The sequence below is a fragment of the Mercenaria mercenaria genome, chromosome 5, assembly GCF_021730395.1.
Source record: "Mercenaria mercenaria strain notata chromosome 5, MADL_Memer_1, whole genome shotgun sequence".
In the NCBI taxonomy this organism is placed as follows: Eukaryota; Metazoa; Mollusca; class Bivalvia; order Venerida; family Veneridae; genus Mercenaria; species Mercenaria mercenaria.
The window spans coordinates 17279449-17300057 of record NC_069365.1 but is presented as its reverse complement, the minus strand read 5'-3'; the positions used below and the strand labels follow the sequence as shown (position 1 = coordinate 17300057).

Below are 20609 nucleotides of genomic sequence, written 5' to 3'. Positions count from 1 at the left end.
AGTGCTCCATGATTTTATTTTTGAACAAACTGGATGCTGGGAGAAAAAGGGGATATGCTCCAATGGACAGTACATAAATTGTCGTACGTAACTGGACATAACCACTATAAATCGTCAAATTTTTCCACAAATGAAATGAAAATAGGAAAGAAAGTCTAGTAATGACGAAACTCTGATATTTTGTAAGTATACCACTAGTTCACAGGCGTGGTCATAATATAATATTAGCTTAACTCTGGTGCAACTACTGAATTTTCTACCCGATACCAAGTTTACATGATCTAAGTCACTGTTTAGTCACATAAGTTTATTTAAAGGGAGGTCGTTCCGTGAACCCCTCCCACTCATTCCGCGTAAAATCTGGTGAGTTTAGAATTTTTGATAGTCTAATAGGCTAATACTGATATTTCTTTCATGTTTAAAGAAACTGTCGGCAAATCTTATATTAATAAGTAGTATTTATACTAGGTGAAGCGCAGGAACCAACTGACAGTCAAGCCAACATGGTAGTTCTTTTAGTTAATTACTTCCTTAAAAGATGACATTGTGTTAAATATTCAGGCTAAAGCAAACACCAAACACATTTTAGGTACGGTTGCCAATAGTTTCCGAGAGCGTATGCCCATGTGTCCCGCTAGATCTCCTTAACTCTACCTTCATTCCCCTCACATTTCATCCCCTCCTCTCCGAGTCTTCCTGTATGCAAAAAGCTAGTTAATGTCCTTATTTCTTTGTGAAAAAAGGCACATATTTTAATTGTCCCGTTAACATTTGATAAAATCTATGTTTTAAGACTGTTTAAAACTTCTGATCAGTTTCAAGTGTAAAAATCACATATATAAGTACATAAAGGGTTATGTCAAGTTTATGTTTAATTCATACATAGTTATTTACACTTAAAACATTTTTTTATTTTAAACGATTTATATAATAAGCATATATTTAAACAAATAATGACATAATTTAGGCAAAAATTGGACATATTGATTTCTTTATGCATCCTTGTTTTACAAAAAAGTCATAAATTGTAATTAATACAGACCTATATTTTCAGTTTAGAATTCTTTTTGAACTGTGGACATGAATGGTTTCATTTGTCATAAATGCGACTGTAATATACATAAATTCTAATAAAACTAAAATGTCCCAAGTTACCCCAACTGGGTGGGGTAACTTGGGACACTTGACCAATGTTTAATTAATTTATAGTTAATCACAGGTTATCAGGTATTTGTAAAAGTTTATATTCGTCATATATTATATAGGTTGCGCATACTGAAATATCAATAAATCAAGTTTATATTTTGTCTTTCTAAAATATTACTCAACAGTGTTTCTTTAAGTGTCCCAGTTACCCCATTTTACCCTACAAGGTTTCATAAAATTGTTCACTACTTATTACAAAACAACAAATTAAACTAAAACTTAACAACAGACTGAAACAAAAATCAAATGACTGAAAAGATTTCATTTTATTGGTACGCAAGACATTGCCAAAATATCGAGCGTTAGATGTTTCCTTTTGATTAAAGGACTAGGTTCATTCGCATAATATATGTACGGACGAGCATATTAATTTGAAAAGTCAGATAGTTGCATGTTTTTGGTAAAATGTCTTATTGAATAGAAAATGTAAATAATAATTGAAGCAGACTGTGTGAAATTTGGAAAACTATAATACCCAAAACATAAGCATAAATCAAAATGTGATGAAATGCACTGGATTAAATTCCACCAAATAAAAAATTAGATCCTTAACGTTCTACACAGAATGTAAATAAAATTACCTGGAACTTGTAATCCTTTTCTGATGATGTTCCTGATACAGGTGTAGACACAGATATATTTCTGTTCCGTGGACATAGGCCATTATACACGTTTTGTTCCTAAAGGAGGAAAACGAAACATAAACAAACTGAAAAATATTTTTTGTAACAGTAAGGGCTATCTCGAAAGTAATAAAAAACAGTTTTAATTTTAATAATAAAAATTCACAATTATAATAGGATTTATGTTGTGTTTATGTACAACAGCACGGAAAATGTTTCATGTACGTATCTTTTAACCTTCAATCATGTAGGAAGCTTGTGGCAACAACGATATCTACTTAGTATCTGATAGTATTTGATTAGACAAGATTTCAAGATTTATTTTCTATTAGGTCCCACTAGGGACATTCGATCATAACATAAACATAATAATAATTATAAACAAAACATGCAAACAACGTGATATGCATTAGTTACATGAAATTTACAATAAAATCTACGTGATGTGTCAACGTAAGTTAATTTCTAATCCGACACTTTTTAAATTCCGTTTTCTCGAATATGATTCAATGTATTTGTTTGAAAATAAAGTTGTTTGGCTACATTGGCTGTACAGAAATAATAAAATCTTTCAACCGTGACGATCCAGCCAGCAGTTTTTGCACCTGGCACGTACACGATTTCAACACTGCATGAGGAAATGTTGGTAAGCAAAAATATCGATTTTATTTTCATTTAGTTATTCTACAATTCTGTTCACCCTAAAAAACATAATTAAACTATTTAAGGGGGAATGGTACTTTGTCAAAATTTAAGATTTGCTAATAGTCGTATATACCAAAATAAACTTGAAGATATTTCAAATTTGTATCATCATCTTTTAGAGCAATAAACATGCGTATGACGTTACCATGACGTCGCAAACATGACCCGTTTTCGCGCTTTTTACGTCCGTTAATAGTAGCACTAAAATGGTATAAAACTCGATATTACAAGCGTATTGTTGGCGTCAATGCATTAAATTATATATCAAACGAGAGAATAAAGCAATTTCTTAGTGATCATTAACATGAAAAGGTATTTTCTATCCGAATTTTCGAAGGAGGTGCGAAAACAGACTTTTGGTTGTTTAAGAAAATTCAGGAAAAAAATCGCTTCTGATCCATTTTGCAAAAAAATGGCCCGTGGAATTTTTGCCAAATTTTTGTATGTAAAAATTCATTATGTTGTTAATGGCTGTGCCAAAATAGAAAAACGTTCACCGAAGCGTTTTTCTAGTACAACCGTTTGAATTAGAGCATTGTGACGCAATAAACAACGTCGCTTAAGACATGACGTAAGCACGTGAATATTTACATTATTAGCCTTATTTTTACACCAGTGGCTGCAAAGATGGTGCTCTCCATACATATGTGGAACTATGCTTTCTAGCGCCTGTATTAATTCAGCTTCTCCTTTTTGCTTGTTTTGATTGACAGCGTATGTGAATTTTTTAATGTATGATGATTTCACTTTTTCGGTTAATGATGGACAGGCTCGACTAATCTTTTCAAGTTTATTTCCTACGATCCGTTTTGTATGTGCTGGATCTGAAAATTTTACAATGTCAGAATTAACTTTCTCCCTTGTTTATTTCGTTGCTGCAGAGCCATCGTCTGTACATCAGTCCAGAATTGCTTGCCTCTTTATGCAACTGAGCACGAATATCGGGCTCCATAGCTTTTACAGAATTGCTCCAATTTTTTGGCATCTGTGAAGTTGACCATATTTAATTGTTTTCGTGTAAACTTTGATAAGTTTTCACACAGTTATTGTTTACTTTCAAACATTACATATGTTGCAACAATATTCGTTACTTATTTATAAACTTGAACCCATATAATAAAACAGTTATTGACTGTTAAGCCATCGGATATGATGTGATATTCAACGGAGGAGAACAATATTGACCTCTTCCAGTGATTACCATAGCATATCCAATGGCTCAAGGGTCAATAATTATATAATTTTCAAAACGAAATTAACATAAATAATTGACAGAAAACCCTCAATAAAAATATTGCTCTTTTTCACTCAAACTGTTAGAAAATTATTTTACTTATACAGTAGTCATAGATAATTATCACTCACATGGGAGTGTTAAATTTACATACATTTTATTTTTGTATGTGTATTTATTTTATGTAATAAGTTGCTTTGAAACAATCATAATATTTTGATGGCAAATTTATATTTATAGATAGATTTATTGATAATATTTCTTTACTCTAATATTTACGAGATTATCCCATTTTTGTTTTCTCGCAAAAATATAGCCAAGGGAGACAAACAGATACTGATTAAGTACGGCTGTTATATACATTCTTATTACAGAAACACAACCTAAAGTATAGATTTGTACTAGCATCGTGTTGGCTTGTCAGGAAATTATCAGTAGCGCGGTACGGTGACCTCGGAAAAGGGCGCATAACATGCGAGATTGTCGGCTTATATGGAAATTCCAAATGAATTCATATTATTGTTTGTTTTGATTGATAGAATCCTGTTTTACGGCCCTTTCAGTATTTCAGTTATGTCAGGCAGGTAGACAAGCTTACTGTTGCTCATTGGCTGTTTTTTTATTAAAAATATAAGCATTCTTAATTTATTAAGACTTATTATACAGCCATTCTATTCAAACTTATTCTTTCTAAAATACGTGTAAAATAAAAGCTCAGTACATAATCCAGGATCGGGAACGGATTTAGCATCTTTTTGAGTGATCGTTCTCTAGTGTATACTGCTAGTTTCTATCTGGACCAACATTGCAAACTTTAATATATTTTTTATTGAATTTTAGGAAAGATAATATTGTGAAACAAGCCGCGACGGCATCTGGACGAACATTCATCATTCTATATCGTTATGTCGTCATGTAAACGGAAGGGGTACCTGTCCGTGATGGCATGTTTAAAATTCATAATTTAGTCGTTTCGATTCAGGTTTTTTCCCCGTCCTGTGCAACAAATAACAAATAACAGAAATATTTAAATGAAATGAGCCGCGCCTTGTGAAAACCAACATACGGTGGCTTTGCAGTCTGGTCAGGATCCATGCTGTTCGCTAACGGTTTCTTAAATTGCAATAGGCTTTAAAAGCGAAAAACATAGATCCTGACAAGACTGCGCAAGCTGGTCTGGATCAAAGCTAGTCGCAAAGCCACTATGTTGGTTTTTTCATGGCGCGGCTCAAATAACATATGTTAAAACTACCCGCCATACCTTATGAAACGAGCGTAAAAACTTGATTCAGATAATCAATCAACTTTTTTAACAGTCTTATTCCTGTAGTACTTACTTAAATTCTATAAATCTGCCTTTAATTGTATCATTAATACAATTTAAACGAAATTCACATTCGGATAGAACTGTGCGGAAATGTTTGTATTTTAATTATCCCATGCTTACCTAATGCAGCTGCAACGTTTATTAAATAGAGGTTCCGTAAAATGCCATAGCATTTTAGATTTTACATTTTAGAATGTAGTACACTATATAGACCATACTTAGTTTCGGAAAATAGTTTTTTTTCCAGTAAAGTCTTTGTTTTGAGTGTAACGCCATTTTTTCAACAGTTTTTCAGTCATATAACGGCGGGCTGTTAACCTAACCAGTTTTCCTGGATTCTGTACCAGTACAAACCTGTTCTCCGCAAGTAACTGCCAAATTCCCCACATGAATCAGAGGTGGAGGACTAATGATATCAGACACAGTGTCATTCATCAAATAGAACATACGCCCCGTCCGAGGATCGAACAAGCGACCCCGAGATCCGTAGACCAACGCTCTTACCTATTGAGCTAAGTGGGCGGGCTTCAGTAAATTCTTTTTCCGCATATTTTGCAACCATTGTCAAATACATTACCAAAATATGCATAATCGACGATTCTTCTATTTTGCTTTTCTCCGTTTTATTATCACTCCCGACACTCCCTTTCTTCAAAAACTTAACTTTTTTAGCCTTCTGAACTGTCCGTATTTATCGCGACTTATTTTAGAGAGCAGCTGAGTTTGAAAAAGGTGCATGAAGTGGCTATTGAAATGAACATCAAGAACTTCTAGTAATTTAAAAGACACGCACTTTTCAATAAAAATATTTTGGAATACTGTATGTTATATTTTTACGATTAGATTGAAATATTTAATTCATGTCTCATAACTGCTTGTTTATAGGTTTCCAGGTAGAATTATGACAAGCCATTTAAAATAAACACATGTAACGTTACATAACGATTACATGTCTTTTAACGACGCTGCAGTAGTCAAGTTCAAACGGTTTTACTACAAAAACGCTTCGGTGAACGTTTTTCTATTTTGGCATAGATATTAACAACATAATGAATTTTCACATACAAAAATTTAGCAAAAATTCCACGGGCCAATTTTTTGCAAAATGGATCAGAATCGATTTTCTTCCTGAATTTTCTTAAACAACCAAATGTCTGTTTTCGAACCTCCTTCGAAAATTCGGATAGAAAATACCTGTTCATGTTAATAATCACTAAGAAATTGCTTTATTCTGTCGTTTGATATATAATCTAATGCATTGACGCCAACAATACGCTTGTAGTATCGAGTTTTATACTATTTTAGTGCTACCATTAACGGACGTAAAAAGCGCGAAAACGGGTCATGTTTGCGACGTCATGGTAACGTCATACGCATGTTTATTGCTCTAAAAGATGATGATATCAATTGGAAATATCTTCAAGTTTATTTTGGTATATAAGACAATCAGCAAATCTTAAATTTTGACAAAGTACCATTCCCCCTTAAGTGATGAATATCCAAGAGCGTGGTCGCGCAATCGGCATGTTGCAAGCCGGGCATTCACTCAGACACGTAAGTATATCGGATTTTATTTATATAACGATAATTAGACTACAAATATTTACTTCACAATAGGGTTATTATAGCAGTAGCTCGTATTCGGCTCTCGTGGATTTTTACCAGATCGGATCTGACGAGGCGCGCATGCGCCGAGTGTGATACGACCTTGCAAAATCCACGAGAACCGAATACAAAATCTCAGATCTAGCTACTGTTATAATGACCCTTTTATTATATACCTCTTCCTTTTTGTTTCTTGTTTTGTTATTGAACGAAATCTTCAATGTTTATCGATATTAAAAAGGAACTAAGTGATGTTTTTATGTGCACTTTTCATAGAACTGTGTCATGTCATGCATATAAATGGAAGTAGTCCGGCAGCATACAATACGGAAGGTACAATACGGAATGTAAAAGGTACAGTACGGATTTTTTTCTGCCTGTTTATATTTAATTGTGAATTACAAGCCGATTTTTTTCCAGAATTTATATAGGTATATGATAAAATGAATTATGATACAAATGTAAATTTATCAGTGAAAACTAATTCTGAATTATTTTTTTTACAGGTCGCCCGAGTCTTTGGTAGACGTGTCCACCAAGGCTACTTTTCGGCAGAAGTTTCAGCGCACAGACCGAGTTTATGATGAGCCTAGACAGCTTCACAGAAGGGTGACAACGCCTGCACAGAAAGCGTGGATCGTGTCAGATCATCTTCGAACCGCGACATGCGCTGCGAGGACGCAAGCTGGACCCGTAAGTCAACAAACAGCCACCCGGCAGCTCCGCGAACTTGGGATAAGATCTAGGCGGCCATTCGGGGGACTTATTCTGACACCACGTCACCGACAACAGCGGGAGCGATGCATCCGCTGGTACAAACGTATGACACATGCTGTGTCCTGTTCACGGACTAGAATTGGTTTAACGTGTACCACAATGACGGAAGGATGCGAGTGTACAGCCGTCGAGGTGAAAGACTGAACGATGCTTGTGTGTTTAAACGAGACCAGTATGACGGTGGTTCCGTGATGGGTCGGAGTGTCGTTACACACCAAGACTTGATATTTGTTTGCGGAAATCTTAATTCAGCTAGGTACCAGGACATCTTTGTCCCTGTCGCAATACAGCACCTATGAGCCGGTGGATGTGGCATGCAATTGCTGCAAGACGGAGCATTGGTCCATACCGCTCGTACGACACAGATATTGCTGCAACAGCAGAACGTGCGGCAGTTGCCTTTCCTGTCTAAGTCCCTGGATCTCAATGTTATTATTATAGGCGAGTAAAGAGGCGACCCGCAGCCCCTCGCAATCTCCGTGAACTGGAACAGGCCCTTGTGCAGGAATGGGGAACATTCCCCAAATGGGTCGTCCAGACCTACGTGCTGTCGATGAGGCAGAGGTGTGTGCATATTGTGAGAGCCATGGGGGGACACAAGAAGCATTTATTACTCCGACGTACAAACTGATCTCTTATCCAGTTACTTTTCACATTGTATACCATTTTGTGAATTTAGATTTTACGTTAAATTTTTATTACTTAAGTTTTATAACTATATGTTTATCAATTGGGATTAAATTGCGGGGATGTAAGTCTAATGTGACAAATTATTTATATTCAAAATTTGAACGAAATCCGTTCACAAATAATTGAACTATATGCATTATGTTGGTGACTGGTTAGAAATGGCCCAATTTGTACATGTACAGTTGAGATTCATAGATGTTTATATTAAGTTAATAGTATTAAAGTCTTAGAGTGAGTGTAGTAGTAACGGTGTGTGTGTGGGGGGGGGGGGAGGTGTTCATAAACTGATTACATTGAAAAAGATAATGGTACTCTTCTTCAAAATCATTTGAATTACAAAGATGAAAAACACGCAGACCTCTATCTAATTACATGAAACGACTTTTTTAAGTTGGTAGCTTGTGGTTCATACACCTGAATTTACATAAAGTAACAGCTAAATTATATATATATTCGAGTGCTCAAACATTTGCTCATATGTAGTTTGCTGTGCCATTCTTGTAAAACTTGATCTTTCCGTCTTGCAAATTTAATTGATATGATATTATTTGGGCAATCGACATATTGATACAATCAATAGTTAGACAAACAAATGCGCTGCATATGATGTCTTATAAACGTAATCCATTTATCACTGAGATTATTGTTTCACTAATATTATAGACAGTATTTTCTCATTCCTAGGCTTCAACTATACGCTCCAATATGAAACAAAACAATACTGCACTTAATATGCATTGATAATTGAATAAGTCCAAGTTCAACACAAACCACACAATTAGACGTACTCTTCGTAAATTTATAAATAACTGTAATATTTTTAACTGAACCTGATCAATTAAAGTACAGTCCACGATTCCCAAAACTTTCGACCCATTTAATGAAATATTGGCTACCATTATGTCAAAGAAGTGTAGCAAACTAAACGTAGCAGCAATAACCCGTTTATTTATTTACTGAGACATTGCTTTCCTGGCCTGTTCAATAAATACCATTGTGATTAAACTGTACAGCGAATTAGGAATGATCATTGAAGAAAACAACTGGGAGTTTGTTCAGGCCTCTCTTGCTTCCCCAAAGAACCATAATTCTAGTCTTTGACGCATGAGCCTGTAAGCACCATACTTTGCAATAATCAGCCATAGCATGCAGATCATGTTCGTTTTCAGTTTAGTTAACTTCCGAATATAATAAAATCATAAAATACTGTATTGCTTTATATTGAAATTTTATAGATATTTCTTTAATGTCGAATGGAGTCAATAATGTCTAAAACTCCATGCTAATTATAAATGTTTTCTCATGATAGTATATATACTAATTTACATGGGGTTATAACAATTTATTTTGAGGCCCTTCACGCCAAATGTTTATTTACTTGCAAAGCATTTTGCTGTATTTTCATGTTACTGCATTTTCTTTGGCAAGAAAAAAAGAGATAGTCTAACAATAGACAGGGTAATAAACTCCTGTTATTTAAACCGTATATACATATCACTTCAAATTCAAATTAAATTAAAGATTGACGGTGAGACAAGTTTTTTTATTTATCTATTTACAATTGTTTATGGCGACAAACATTTATCACTATGCGGGCCTCGAAAAAATTATTTGTCACCCGTGTGATTTACAGTAAACACTTTGTCTTACTGTATATTCGATAAACTGCCACGAGTTTTAAAGTAAAATTTCAGGATTACTTTTTACAAACTTGATGGATAGATATGTTTTAGTGTATTAACCACGACACCTCGATCTAATGTTATTTCTATTGTTTGCTAGACTAAGTCATATAGTGGCCGGTTTCTGCTTACTTATGTTCTCTCATTCAATCGTCCCTGCAAAGAACGACAACATGATTATATGCAGTTTTTTTTGACTGTATCACCCCGTCAAAACGACCAAACGACATTCTCAGCTTTTGATGTTGTCGTTGTTTATTTGCTTTGTTCTGTCGCCTAGCCAAAACGACAGAACGAAGAAAATGCAACTGGCGCTTTGATTTGCTGTTGTTATGATCTATGACAGAACAACAAGACGAAAGATTTAAGACGTCATTATTGGTGTGAGCATGTGTTGTTCTTTTGTTTCGTCGCAATTCATTTCTGTCGTTTCGGCGGTGTTGACAAAGCGACACAGCGTAACTGACAAAAGGCAGTCACCAGTATTTATGCAGACACTGTATTAACATAAACTGACTCACCACTGTCTCTGTTTCTTCTCTTATTGTGTTTCCAATATCTGTACAAGAAAATGAATATAATTCTGAAAACCATGAGACCAAGACATTGTGTATTGATTCGTGCTTTCCACAAATAAAATGGATAAGGTAATTATTTTCAAGGGTAGTGCATAATGACATCTACTTAGATTACAGAGGCCCAAACGGGTATAACAATGGTTAGGAAATGTACTTATTTTATAGTTCATAATTTAATATTAACTTAAAAACACATGCTTCAAAGTCTCTTCATTTTTTAAATTTCTATTTCCAATTTACAGATTGAACTTTACTTTTGCTTCCCACCAGTCCAGCCATTTGGTAAATTGTATCAAAATTACTTATTCAAAATACCCGTGGTATCTTCATTTCGTCGGTTTGACAATTTTTGTATGGCAACGGACACAGCAAAAACAACATAGTGCCTGTTTCTTACCAATAAATGCTGCATGATTACTTGCCCAGTTTGAAGCGCATTCATTTTAGAAACCCATGGGTACCCTAATAAGATTGCGCATGTACGTTGGATGCGGAGTCCCCCTTTCATTTTGACGGCGATTTTTGTGAAACAAAAATTCCGATCCATTGTAAATACATAAATTAATTGCTGAAGAGTTTGAATATTTCTGACAAAGTGATTTACGATTTAATTACGAAACTAATTATCTGTAGTGATATTATCTCGCAAAACAATGTAGAGAATTTTCGCTAATTTTCATATAAACTGTATTTATTTGGGAGACATGTATTTTCACGAACGTGGGGAAATTTTTTATCTCTATTTTATTTATAAATGAACTTTTTAAATGACTCCTTATATAAGTCGCCGGTTCATAGTTTGTGCTATTGACCGGTCTTCAGTTCAACACAAAAGTTTGCTAGGCGAAAGGTAAATGAAGAAAAAATACGAAAATTTATTTCTGATGTCATGTAGTAAAACCATGAGAAAATATATAGCTATTTAGTATGCCCTGTAACGTTAATCATGTACTAAAATAACCATGGAAATATTTGCGCAGTGCTTCAGCATGCTGGTTATTCCATCCCTGAGATCAAAACGACTACATTATGTTTTTGATAAATAACTACAAAGACATGCTGATGCAACCACTTTGTTGACATTTACTCAGTTCAGTTACCAACAGTTTGGTCAAACCGTCGTGTGTGTTTCCAATTTACAATTATCACAAAACATTTCATAATCGAATCCCTAACAAGCGGAAGCCTACAAAACTGTTGTCACAGGAATTTAGCTTTCAGCATCTATTTTAACATAAGCAATCATTAATGATGTCTTTAAACAAATTTAAGCATTCAAATGTAAAATGTGCTTTGCAATATTTAGATGTTAATATTTGAATGGGAATGTCCATTTCTTTAAAAAAAACTATCATGAACTTACTTTAATACCATATAAAATTATTATACTTAATTCATCTTTACTTCTAAGTTTATCTCAGCCAGAAGAGCTCTTGATTTTGAACAATTATATGGTAATTACAACGTTAAGTGCACTTTCGTGTATTTTCTTCCTTTCCTATTTTATTCTGACTAGTTATTTTATTCCAATGTACTTGATAAGTACTTTTGTATCACTTAAATATGCTGTAAAATGTACATGCTTTTCAAGAGGCTAACACGGAAGGCTGGACTCGCTGAACTGTGATACTTCTATATAAGTAAAGTCATTATCATTATTATCATTGTCATTATTTCTTTTATGTAGCAATGGGCTTGACCTTTCATTCATGCATCCGCCCTTTTGGGAATTCTGGGTAATGAGTTGTTTCGTGTACTCTATGTACAATACATATAAGAAGAATCTTTCAAAACATCTGTCACATTTACCCACCTTAAGAAACCTATTTACCAGATTAAAACAATTGAGTAAAATTAGAATTGGCTTTCAATATCGGTCTTAGAAATGTAGCGGTGAGCGTTACCATGGTGACGACTGACGAAGCGGGGCGAGTTCAAAAATTCATACTTTTAAAACAATTTTAAACAAAGACGGCTTCATATTTTGCAATGAAACTCAACTGACATAGTATTACATTAGTACCTATAATTTTAAAGTCTCGAGTTAGAAGTGCACTGTATTTTTAAACAGGTGGAAAAGTATTGTATGCTGGGTAAATAAAAACACTTACACAGTCTCTGTTCATACGAAAGTTTCTTCAGTTAATATAATTAAATACTCAAAAGATAAAAAGAAAACGATATTGACGAAATATCAAAATGTACACATATATTTTATATATGAAAATAACAATCTGTAAGTCAGTCATTTCGAATTAATGTCATTGTTTTCAAATACTAGTAGGCTTGATTATCTTATACATATATTTAGAAGAAATGTGTCCATGCTATCCTTTTTGCATTCGTCAGTAAGATTGATAAGTCTGTGTATATATTATATTGGTGTTAAAATTAGTAGCCTTTCTAACATTTCGTTGCGTTAAGATCGGAAATTTAGCCTTAGTTAGTGTTGGTTTGCATCTATGTTAATTTGGTACCGTTTGACTGTATAAATGTAATGCAATTGCATAACTTTCAGTCGCGATTTCTTCATCGAGAAATGCAGAGTATCAGGTTGAAGATGTATAATACCTAAATTCTGTTGAAATTCTTTTCATAAAGAATGCGTCTACCATATCTATATTATATGTAGATTGATGTATCTTAGTCTAACAAAAACATTGTGAGTTATTTAAATGAATTTAAAATGAAATTGTTCGTAAAAATAATTGTCCGACCTTCTATAAAATTTAACGTTGTGCAATTATTTATATGTGTTCGCTGTTCGCAATATATGTGTGTATGCTTGCTACGCCATGATGGGCTGATAGCCTTATGGAATAGGTTATAAAGTATGTAAACTCTATATTTTGTGTCATTTACGAGTTGTTTACAGTTGAAAACCACACACATTTAACATGGATCATATTTTTTCAGTGGTTAATTGATAGCTTACATCATATAATGTCACGGTTTTCAGTAAATATATAAAAAAAAATCATGCTTGTATAATTACGTCAACATTTAAAACATTTCAAAACAGTCTGCAACATGTATGAAATATCAAAAGTCAATAATCTGTGGTATTTGTATTGAAGTACATAACATTAGTGATAGTATTTGAGAAAATTGCATAAGTAATTGTAATTTAGTAAATTGCAAGAGAAATTGCATTTAAGTAAATTACATAAGTAATTGTAATTAATTAAATTGCCATAGTAATAAATTAGTATTTAAGTAAATTGCTTAAGTAATTGTATTTAAGGAAATTGCACAAGTAGTTGTAATCAAGTAAATTGCATTAGTTATTTTATTTCAGTAAACTACATACACTTAATAATTTTCTTCTGAACATATTAGCAAACACACTTCCTTCCTGAACAATCCAACAAAAAGGGAAAATTTTTCGTGATCAAAGTGCCATAAGATAAATGATTGGTCGTCATAAAAATTTAATTCATCACCTTTTGAACAAGAGAAGGGTATAAAGTACAGAAAAGGATTTCTGTCGTTGAAAGGGTACTAAAAGCTAACATACCATTTAAAGAATAGTAACTGTGAGTTTTTATGTCCGTTTCACTTTTCTCCGATTCCGATTCCGATTCAGCCGATTCAGCCGATTCTGTAATATTTTCCGGAATTTCCTGTGCACTGTTAATTACATTTGTAGGTGTTGAATCAGAAGCATCTCTGGATATCGAAATGTCGTTGTCCAGAATTTCTTGTGCACTGTTTACCAGATTTGTAGGTGTTGAACCAGAAGCATCTCTGGACAACGAAATGTCATTGTCTTGTGCTGTAGGTCCTTCAGCCTTGAACTAAAAAAAAATATTTTCAATACAACAAAAATCTTGTATGATCCCCAACAGTAAATATAGTACTAGAGATCAATCAATGACGCAAATAATAATCTTACAAAATCTTGTATGAACCCAAATAATTACAAGGTTTAGGTCGCAGCTATGATGAGCAATGAACGCATTTTGTCACTTTATAATTGGAACATTAAGCAGTCAGATTGATAAACAGATATGCACAGAAAAGAACGCAAGTTCAGACAAATTATAATGTTCCTATATGCTATTAATACTTGAAAAAGAATAAAATTATTATGGTATTCTTCAGAGAATAAAATCAGTTAAAGGAGCATGCCTCGAGATGAACGTTAAAATTTCAATTATTTTGAAAAAAAAAACACAATTGATATTAGATATCGAAGATGATAAACTATTATTTTCAGGCATATATTGTATCATATTAAATAAAGCTAGATTCCTTCTATTTTTTATCTTATTTCAATGGCGTGACAAACGCTTTTGAGAGTTATATATATATAAAGTGATTAAAAGAGTGCTTTTATAGACAGAAAGTTCTAAATATCTTTGAACGTTAAAGAACATTGGCCAGTTTTCAGCTGAGTTTTTATTTCCTTAAATAGCCTGAGGTTGAAAGTATTCAATTTTAAAAAACAAAATGCCTAAATACCCATTCATATGTATTTCGCTTCTTGTCATCATATTTGTAATCAAAAGGGTAGTTAAACATGCATTCAGTTATCAGACTAAATATCTTTATCTATTGTTAAGCTTTATAAATCAAAATAAAACATGGCGCGGTAAGTATTATGCTTTGTTTTAACCCGTTAAAAATGAATCACCAAGAATTTTAAGATTTATAAATGTTATCGTTATAAAAGTATTTGCATTTTGTTATGTCATGCAGAATTTTTGAGGTGGCCATTTCAGTTCTGTTTGAGGACATCCTTCGCCGAGTGGTAAAGGTGGCTGACATTGATTTACTTGCCTTCCAAGCCCGGCTAGTGGTTCTGCAGTACAGCTCTATCCTCTAAAACAGTGCCCATTGCTTGAAGATCAACTAAAATACTACATATGAAACAGTTAGATCGCAATGACTATGAGTGATTTGTTACTTTGTCAAAAATAAAAAAGAAGATTCAAAATTGTGTTGAAATGTTAACTTTTTAAGTTAAAGCATGCAATATCCAAAGGGTTTCATTACAGAGAAATGGTAAAAGATTGTAGAACTTATTAATATAAGAATGGTTTCAAGGGGCACGAAGCACTGATACTCTGGCCTGCTTGTCTTAAAAGTTGTGCATATTTCACAAATATTTTACATGAAACTAAGAGAAGACTCCCATCCTGAAGTTATATATTCTGTGTTGTCCGTGGACGAGAAAACTTAATTTCGTGGGTCAACGTTGACCTTTGACAACCAAGGGGAGTTGAGGGTGCAGGGATGTTGTGCAGTGTCGAACGTTCGGACGTTTATCATGAGGCAAAATTGTTCTGGTGGGGCAAGGCCACTGCCAATGCAAGGGTGTTAGCATGAAGTTTCTTAGGTTTTGCTATTTCTTGGCAACACTTGTGTATGATTAGGTGTTACATGAAACATAAAAATTCTTTTAAAGGAGGATAATTCATTCATAAAAGCTGAAAATTATCTATAAAAGAAATATCATTCAGTAAACTTAATTTGAAAACTAAACTAAGTCACATTAATTTGTTTTGCATCAAATGGATTAAAATATTCATGAAAAATAGTGGAATATATTTGAAATTTGATATTCTTGATTTTAGCGTGAAAAAGAAGTTTGTACGGTTTAAATATATTATCAAATGGGTGCATTAGAAAGGTGTGCCAGTTTAGATTATCATGCCTTTGAGAAAAGTGAATAAAGCGTTCATTAGCATGAAGAAAATTTGATATGCCTTTGAATAATTATGTACTTTTAAGATGTGGTTGTTACATTATCATTTCAAATTTTAATGTGCAATGTAACAGTATCACATATGAACGGTGATAAAAGCTAATTTCAATACAATATTTTAAACGTTAACTGAATATTATCGCAAACAAATATTTTTGTATTAAAATGCAAAGCATAGGCTAGATTGTTAAACTCATAACCAAGAGTCGCCATATATAAAAGCTAGATGATGCTTTTGAATACAGAACCGCTGTGATATGATTTTTTTCTATTTTTTACATACAGTATTATATAGTAGATCATACAAGTATAATAAGGTGTATGTGTAATACATAAATATACAAATAAGGAAATAAATGCATGACTTAATGCGAAATAATAACTGAAACTAAATTAAAATTCTGACGGAAAATCCCTTGAAATCCTTTGATTATATATTTATATTTCTATCATGAATCCCCACAAATAATGCACAGATTGCACTTTAATCAAACAAAGAAACACTTTTAAAAGTCCGGAAAGGCCTACTCCTGGGATGTTTTCTCTCGATAGTTCGCTGATTAGTGGAAAAATGATTTTAGATGACGGAGATAAAAACACTTGACCCTCATTGCATTTCTTCTGTTCTCATTTTTTTCTATTTGTTTGCGGAGGTGGGTTCAAACAAATGAGGATTGAACTTTCATAGAAGAAGCAAAATGTAGAGATAAAAAAGTTTCGGCCCATAAAGATAACATATTTTTTGCAGTTTGTCATACTTTTCTTGAGAAATTGTAAAAAGAAATCTTAACTTATTAGAAGCAATATGTGCATTTTCATTAATCATTTTCAGTGTAAACCAAGGTAAAATGTATGCGAGACGCTGATTGTGTACAATAAACACATAAGATTTTGAGTTTTTTATCAGTTGATGACGGAATATTAGTAAGGACGGTTGACCGAATATTCGAATACCAAAATAATGCCGTTCGTTGCCATACCTAGTTATTCGTGTACGCATCAATGAAATTCACCGAATCTCCTTCCGTTAAAAATATGATAGAATCCCAAAATAGAAAATGTCATCTTTCATAACGGTAGCAATCACATCAATTAAACTTTGCGTCCACAGAGAAATAAAAAGGTAACAATTTCACGGTGTTTGATCGTTACCAAATTAGCCGAAAGTTTACTAAATTTAACGGACAAGCATCAAAACATGGATCTTGGATGAGGAGGCGATACATTTTGTTGGAGAAAACCCCAAGAAAAACATAAGATCAACACAACGTATTGTTCAAGGAACCCAAGAGTCCTACAATACTGTGCAGTAGTGGATCACCGTCATTTTCGTTTACATGTGCACAAAAATGTTGGGTGCGGAATAGTTTTTATTATTGAAGTGAATGTATTACATTTTAAACTACTTTATGCATAATTACTTTAATATTGTACCAACAGATTGATTAAACACGTTCACTTCTTTTATTGAGGGTAAACTTTTTCATTGTTCTGTATCTGTTTTGTTTTCCTATATTTCAATGTTACGTTCAGTGTTTACAAGCACCTAAAGTGGTCCTTTACTGAGATAACGTACGTTCCATATAGATATACATACCATACAGCGAGGTACTGTATAAACTTTAAGTTTCTTGGGTCCTTTTCAAGCTGTCAGATAGAGCATGCCTCAGACTATGAAAAGAAAATTCTTTGTTATATGCGAAATTGCTGTATGCAAGTTAATTTCAAAATATATATTATTTTGTTATAGATCAAGGAAACGCTGCAAATTTTAATTATCATCAGATTTTTTCTTCCTGCACTTTGTATCGTTAATGGTATCTTGTTTCATGATTTCTAACCTACTTGGCTACACAAGGATAAAAACGAACAAAGTTAGGTGACATATTCCGACAACTTGCTATGCATAAGAAAACAATCAAAATACCGTCGTATTTAAAGTATAAGACGATAGTCTGCCTTTCTCAGTATTATTATACATACATGTACATACACTTATTATATAATCACAGCTGACCTAAAACTGGTAAGAAAGTGTTACACATCTCATTCGAATTGGTAGACAATACTCCAAATAATAGGACGTTTCGGGACAGCGTGATAACATTTGACTGTCGCTGTCTCCGTCACGTCCAAACTTATTCTGTATATTTCTGTTAGGAAATCCCCAATCAAATCCGTTGGGAACGTTTTCTGGTACATGTACACAGTATTTCTAATGATTACATCTCTGACAATGAATTTATGTTGACATTAAAGCATAAACTTGCCTCGCTGACATTTTATGAATGTATATTTTGTGTTTTGTTTCTGCAATTTAGTGTCATCGGCAGTGTGCTGTTTATTGAAACCGGTCTCAGGGTAGATATCTCCTCGCACCTGTCACGGCATATTTTTGAAGATATAAGTCTCTTATTTAAAAATATGAATTAGATTCAATCAATTTGAAGTTTCTACATAAATACTGATGTTTAATTTATTAAAGCAAGTAAGTCGACCAGTATATTATGACTCTTTTGGATTTTTTAATGCCTTCGTTTTCCTATCAGTAAAATGCAGATACGAATAAGGCTTAGAGGAATGACAACTATAAAATATCATATCATAAAATAAGTCATCCCGATAAGCCAAATGAGTAAGCTAGGTAGACAAATGCTTTCTACAAACTGAGACGTCAGAAAAATCGCAAATGCTTCGAAACCACTCGCAATGAAAAAGAAAGTATACTACCTAAATAGATCATTGAAAAGTTAGATAGAAAAAAGAAGACTTAAAACCTTCCTACCTATCTCTCCGAAACCAACACTCTAGTTCAGATGCTTTTTGCACCCCACCCCCACCTTCCCCCCATGAGTGGTGGGGGCATATAGATTTGGTCTTGTCCGTGCGTACGTGCGTCCGTCCGTCCGGGCTAACCAATTGGTACTTGAGTGTCTAGTAGGTTAGGGTTTGTGTATATGACAGTCACTTTAAAAAGTGTCCAAAAGTGGGTTTATGTGACTAATTTTTGGGTTTATGTGGCTAAAATTTAACATTGTAAAGTCACTTAAGTATCATATCGTGAGTACTTCCGTCCGTCCGAAGTTCGTGACGCGCATAGCTCAAGAAGTATTTGATAGAAATTGATGAAACCGAGCATGAGTCTTTATCATGATATGAACTTGCACACCTACTATTTTTCGTCTGGCTCCGCCCCCTATTTTCAGAGTTAAAGCCCCTGAAAAAGTAAAAAATGCACATTTTTACCTTGTGACGCGCCTAGCTCAAAAAGTGTTTGATATAAATTGATGAAACCTTGCTTGTGTCTTTATCATGATATGAACTTGCGCACCTTCTATTTCTCGTCTGGCTCCGCCCCCTATTTTCTGAGTTATGGCCCCTGAAATAGTCAAAAAGTATTTGATATAGATTCATGAAACCTTGCATGAGTCTTAATCATGATATGAACTTGTGCACCTCCTATTTTTTATTTTGGTCCGCCCCCTATTTTCAGAGTTATGGCCCCTGAAATAGTCAAAAATGCACATTTTCACCTTGTGATGCATCTAGTTCAAAAAGTATTTAATATAAATGGTTGAAAACTTGCATATGTCTTTCTCATGATATAAACTTGCACACCTCTTATTTTTTGGCAGGCTCCACCCCGTATTTTTAAAGTTATGGCCCCTGAAATCGTATAAAAATGCACATTTTCACCTAATTATGTGCCTAGCTCAAAAAGTATTTGACGTAAATTCATGAAACCTTGCTTGAGTCTTTATCATGATATGTCCTTGCACACTTGGCATTCTTCCTGAGAATCTTTGCATTTATTACAGAGTTATGGCCCTTGAAAAAGCCAAAATAGTGGATTTTTTGTTTGTGATGCTCATAGCTCAAAAAGTATATGGCCTAGAATAATGAATCCTTTTCATAAAATGTTTGTTGAGGCTATACCCCATTAAGACTGCAAACATTTGAATTATTCCCCCTTATTTGTGACAAATGTACAAGTGGAGGCACACCCTATGTCCTACAGACACATTCCAGTTCTGTTAAATTTCGTAAACTTCCGGCTAATTTGTTAATGAACTTAGACCATGATTTTAAACTAAAGATGTTAAATTCAAGTTCACCGTTTGTCGCAACATTACTATTTTGATTTTTAAATCTCTCACGGGGGTGAATTCCCATTACAAAATAGGCATCCTTCCGTGGGGTTTATATTATCTTTTCTTCCTTACACAATCAAATATATTTAAACTGGATTTAAGTTTATGTTGGCAGAAATAAGTTAAATTAGTAAGAAATAATGCATGTGCAGTTGTAAACTTTCATCAAATCTCCCGTCGGGGTTTCCCTTTGTTACGGGTATGTGAAGTTTTCAAAAGTCCCATGTAAACGCTAAATAATGACAGAACACTTTTTTATGAATATATTACTTATATGATTACAAGCATTTTGATCTGAAAATTCTAGAAAAATAAAACTAT

The 20609-nt window shown here is 33.6% G+C and overlaps 1 protein-coding gene across 3 annotated transcripts in view; it reads right to left on the bottom strand.

Moving 5' to 3' along the window:
• LOC123556567 (uncharacterized) overlaps positions 1-20609 on the bottom strand; it is a 41225-nt gene that overhangs the window by 19379 nt on the left and 1237 nt on the right. For 2 of the 3 annotated variants that reach the window (XM_045347379.2, XM_053542806.1), the window contains exons 2-4: positions 13945-14224; positions 10371-10408; positions 1788-1886 (exon numbers count right to left, since the gene is read on the bottom strand). In XM_045347379.2, coding sequence (XP_045203314.2) covers positions 1788-1886; positions 10371-10408; positions 13945-14224 — 417 coding nt within the window. Of the gene's footprint in view, positions 1-1787; positions 1887-10370; positions 10409-13944; positions 14225-17734; positions 17813-20609 lie in introns of those variants that run through there. The other variant, XM_053542805.1, reaches the window with a different exon arrangement.